The 4,700-nt window shown below is 42.0% G+C and overlaps 1 protein-coding gene across 2 annotated transcripts; it reads right to left on the bottom strand.

Annotated features, from left to right (window-relative positions):
* Nucleotides 1–467: 467 nt before the first annotated feature.
* LOC111258240 (cysteine-rich receptor-like protein kinase 19) lies at nucleotides 468–3,519 on the bottom strand. 2 transcript variants are annotated; one of them, XM_022829213.1, is made up of 10 exons: nucleotides 3,370–3,519; nucleotides 2,802–3,258; nucleotides 2,559–2,617; nucleotides 2,415–2,467; nucleotides 2,189–2,269; nucleotides 1,966–2,063; nucleotides 1,583–1,796; nucleotides 1,262–1,499; nucleotides 1,013–1,178; nucleotides 468–920 (listed from the first exon to the last, which is right to left on the bottom strand). In XM_022829213.1, exons 2-10 carry the CDS (start codon nucleotides 3,249–3,251, stop codon nucleotides 705–707), a joined length of 1,575 nt encoding a protein of 524 aa, XP_022684948.1. In that variant the 5' UTR covers nucleotides 3,252–3,258; nucleotides 3,370–3,519; the 3' UTR covers nucleotides 468–704. The 2 variants fall into 2 exon arrangements, with proteins under 2 accessions (XP_022684948.1, XP_022684949.1); XM_022829214.1 differs by having other exon boundaries at nucleotides 2,802–3,261; nucleotides 3,370–3,490.
* Between the last annotated feature and the right edge of the window lie 1,181 nt (nucleotides 3,520–4,700).

The raw sequence follows: 4,700 nt of genomic DNA, 5'->3' as shown, positions 1-4,700 counted from the left end.
AGCAGTGCGCAATAATTGGACAGGGTAAGCGTTTCTGAATTTTATAAGCTAGCTGGCTATTGGGTGAGTCGTTGTCATCAGTACCTCATCGCTGAAGAGAGCTCAAGCAGGCAATGACCTGCAGACAATCAATCGGTTTCCATCACTGCTAGTAGTAAATGAGAGCATGGTAAAGCCGATGACAATCCATCCCATGCATGCAGAAATTTCAGCTCTAGGGCACGAGGACATAATGTGTCAGGCACAGAAAATGGCATTGCCATCTTGATCTCGAGCAATCTTGCACACACCCGCTTCGCTGGTTGCCTCACTATATAATTGCAAAAGTAATGAAGAAGCTCAGTTGGGCCTGAATCTCTCTGTTCTGAAGCCTCTGGCAATGGCCAATACTGACGCATTGCCTCTATAAAACTATCAAATTACTAACAATGTAGCACATTTGAGAAAACGATTGCCTCGTTTTAATAGAAAACAAAACCACTGGCACATTCATAGAGAATTACTAACTTGAGAGTTTTTTTTTCTAATGTGAAGCAACACCACAAAATGCAGAACAATAAATGTTTTTTTTTCTAATGGAAGTTATGGTACTGTAGCATCAGCCGTCAGAGAATACATGCATACATTATGTTTCAGCTCGGTCCAGTTTCAGCTCAAATTGTTGATCTTCAGCTTGAGCTTAACCAGCATATGAAATCTCTTTTTCAGTAGTAAGCAGGTCGGCTGGGTTGTATCTGGATGTCGTCCTCAGAGCCCAGCATTTCAAGAACATCGGACATGCTCGGTCGCTTCTCTGGATCCTCCTGAACGCATAGCAGTGCTATCTTAACCCATCTCATTATCTCGGCATTTTGACGCTTGTCATGCAGCGATGGATCGATGAACTCCAGCAGCTCTCCTGCTGCACATAAGTCCCACGCCTGAAAGAAGCTAGTACTGATTAGATGATGAACTAAGAATACTGTGAGATGTTTCATGTGAACTTGCGCTCTACTCGAAGACGTTCACTTACCCATTTATTAAGAGGCCCATAGTGACGTGATTCAGCTGATAGTTCTAGCGGAGGTGGAGGGAGCCTCTTCCTGCTAATGATCTGAAGAAGGGTAACTCCAAAGCTGTACACATCAGACTTTTTGGATAAACAGCCTTGCCTGATATATTCAGGTGCAATGAACCCCCTGAAAAAAATATAAAGATCACCAAACCAAATCGTTCGTCAGAATTAGCAAATGTTGTAATGTAATGTAAAATGAAGTTTTACCGTGAGCCTGTTACAATGCCAGTGCAGTCCTCATCTGCACCCGGCTTTAGTGCTTTCGATATCCCAAAGTCGCAAATCTTAGGGATGAAGTCAGAATCCAAGAGTATATTGCCTGGCTTTAAATCCCCGTGAATTATGTGTGGCTCACACAATTGATGCAGATACTTAGCTCCCTGAGCTATCCCTTCGATTATTTGACGGCGCTTTGGCCACTCAAGTGACTCCCTTGCTCTCTCACCTGTATGTAAATCGCAAACATGCATACATGAGAATTGTATAATAATTTAATCCAATCAGTATATAAAGATAGTAGAAACTTGCCTTCATATATGAAGGAATCCAAGCTTCCGTTTGGCATATACTCAAATACCAAGATCCTTTCTCCCTTTCGGATACAATATCCTTGAAGCTTAACTATATTTGCATGCTGAAGCTTTGGAATTAGCTCAATTTCATTTTGAAAGTGTTTAAATGGAATTTTCCCTTCATATGATGCTCTTTTGACTGCGACCTCGAGTCCCATTTTTAGCTGGCCCTGAAAAGTGTAAACACCAATTACAAGTAATGATGCAGCTTTGTTAGAAAAAGGATGGAAAAGCTGAACACAGAGTAATGTTGCTACTTCATCTGCGCACTAGAGAAAAGCTGTTTTGGGAACATGAAAAGAGATGAAAAGCAAAGCAGGTGTAATTGTAAAGCAGTACCTTGTAAACATAGCTGGAGCCACCGAATCCAATTTTATTTTCCAGTGAGAAGTAATTTGTCGCATGTGCCAACTGAGAGAAACCGAACTTGGTAAGATCTGTTGTTTAGAAGAATGTGGACCATTGAAATATTGATTTAGTATGGTTTTCCTGGCACTGAAAATGTATGCTATTACTATTAGTATGGAATGCATGATGCCAAATTTTAATGTCTAGCTCATACCTGTTCCTTTGTAGCTGATGTTGGGACACCAACAGCAGCACCTTGATATTTGGCTCTTTATTGTAAAATCTTCAACAATATCTTGAAGCATGCAGAAAATGTTATCTTAGTCTTAGTGCAGTTAATGTACAAAAGCTTGAAAGCTAATAATAAATATCATATCGAGATAATAAGATCATATAATTAAGACTCTGATATGCAGTATGAATGCCTAAAACAGAAGTACCTGATGGATCTGCAAGCAATTGAAACTGTCCTAAATCGCCAACCAGTTTTCCCCTATCATCGTCGCCAGGCATTTAAAAGAAATATGATATGAACTCTTTATAAATTCTTGAAGAAGTAAAGATGAAATGTTGCAACATTGCACCTGTCATTGTTGTTCAAATGACTAGCTGGCGACCCAGCAGGAGGTAAATGAGCACCATCCTAAAACAAGAAAATAGGGATAATCAACAAATATCATGTTGTTAATACAGTACTGGTGAGAATGAACAATGATAAATCACGGACAGTTGAATTTTTCCTTTTTTTCGTTTTAACCACAAAACTGTGCTACACTAACACTACTTGACAAATTGAGGTGAGATTACAGTAGTCATTGTACATTTACCTGCTTGATGATGTTCCTTTTTCCATGCAAGCTCCCCGTGTCAACAACTGTGAGTTCGAACTGGATGTCCATTTTCAAATCAGTCAGATGCTGATTCCAGAGATCCATATCCTTCTGCACTGACTCAAACTCCTTGGCGAGATCAGATCCACAGCAGAACTTGTACATGTAGCTGCTATGCTGATAGCCTATGATGAGCCGGTATGCTCTGCGGAGGGTGCTCTTCAGCCCCTTCATCGGCTTCCACATCTCCAGGTGCTCGAAGGATCTTGAGACTTGCTGTAACTGTTCCAGCCGATTCTTGATCATCGATGCACGGTCAGTGATCCGTCTGCACGCCTCCTCATTCTGGCTTACCGTCTGCGCAGCCTTCTCGATCATGCTGATCAGCCCAAATAAGTCCACCCCTAGGAGCTGTGTTATGTTGGCAACCATCCCGCATAGCGCCATCTCTCACCTTCTTACCGACAGAGCATGGTATGTGTATCATCAGAACTACTAAGATATGATGATCAAGGAACAGGAAATGGGCATACATACACTCGAGTAAGAACGTAAGATGACTAACCTTTCTCCCCTATTATGACAGTCCTTAGCTTTACTTTGACAATCCTTCAATCTGCTCAGGCACGCCTTGAAATAGCCCACCGAGGATGTAAGAGCCTGACTCTCCAGAGTTCCAACTAATGCATGCTGTATTATGAGAAGTTGAGGATCCATAAAAAAAAGGCTGGCCATAGTTAACGTCTAGCTCCAGGTCTTAATTTTAAAAATAAAGACCTGCCTGTTGCTGGTTTCCAGTCCAACAGAAACATTGAAGCATTAGGTATTCTATTTTCTGGCGTGCAGCATTTCTGATGAGCTCGATCTTGATATTTCAACTACCACTAGGTAAAATGAGATGGAAAATTAGTTCCTTGTGTTTGAACCTGGATTATTGGTTCCTCACACTGAAGGCGACATGCCGTAGAAAAATGGATTAACAATGGAACCCATTTTGTTGGTTCTCATGTTCAAAAAGCACAGATGAGGTGTCTTGCTGCCGCGTACCAGAAAATTCACCCTTCCTTCATTTTCAGCGGACTACCCATCACGTCTGAATGCAAGACTGTCAGCGTACATATATAGTGTTCTGATTAGAATATAAGAATGATTTGAATTTGAAAACACAGCTGTCATATCACAGACCTGAACTATATTGTGCCACTCTCATAAAAAAAAACAATATTCTGCCACCGTCTCGGTTTAGCCTTGGCTCAATGATCATCTAGGACCCATTGAACAAGCTGCCTGCAGGCTGGTGGTACACTTGTGCCATGTGCATATACATGACCATAAGACCGCAGTCCCAATTTGTTCAGTGGTGCGTGCATATGGTATTCTTGTCGATCAAGCAATCTACATCTGCAGAAACGGAGACGAACAAAAGCAGAGATGGCGCATAAGAATTTACCTTAGACAGAGCAATGGGGTCCGGTGCTGTTAGAAGCGATAGGCAATATAAACGATGAAGAGCAGCAGATCCAACACAGGAGACACGAGATTTAACATGGAAAACCCTTCCAAGGAGGAAGAGAAAAAACCACGAGCGCCAGCCAGCAAATCTTCACTATATCGGGTGAGGTTACCAACACCGGGGATTTACAACCTTTCGACTCATCCCAAACCGGCGGCTTACATGAAGTATATAAAGAGTTGAAACCTCCGGTGACGGGCCTCGCTTCGCTCCATCCGAAGTTAGTCTTTTATCTCTGCATAACTGAATTTGGATCTAACTCAACGGGTGCAGCACCAGAAAAATCCTACTGGAGACTCTGGAATAGCTAGTAGATGCAAGCCTGTTCCAGAGTGTACAGCACCTCAGCATGGCAAATTGGGAACGCGCATGATCCTTGTCAG

This window comes from Setaria italica, chromosome VIII (genome assembly GCF_000263155.2).
Source record: "Setaria italica strain Yugu1 chromosome VIII, Setaria_italica_v2.0, whole genome shotgun sequence".
NCBI classification, from domain to species: Eukaryota; Viridiplantae; Streptophyta; class Magnoliopsida; order Poales; family Poaceae; genus Setaria; species Setaria italica.
The sequence above is the reverse complement of the archived record's forward strand: the minus strand, read 5'-3'. Positions and strand labels throughout refer to the sequence as shown.

Coding starts and splice junctions, on each gene's coding strand:
- LOC111258240 (XM_022829213.1), bottom strand. CDS start 3,251: ATGGCGCTATGCGGGATGGTTGCCAACATAACACAGCTCCTAGGGGTG. Junction 2,064..2,188: donor CATCAGCTACAAAGGAACAG/GTATGAGCTAGA, acceptor TCTAAACAACAG/ATCTTACCAAGTTCGGTTTC. Junction 1,179..1,261: donor GGCATTGTAACAGGCTCACG/GTAAAACTTCAT, acceptor TATTTTTTTCAG/GGGGTTCATTGCACCTGAAT.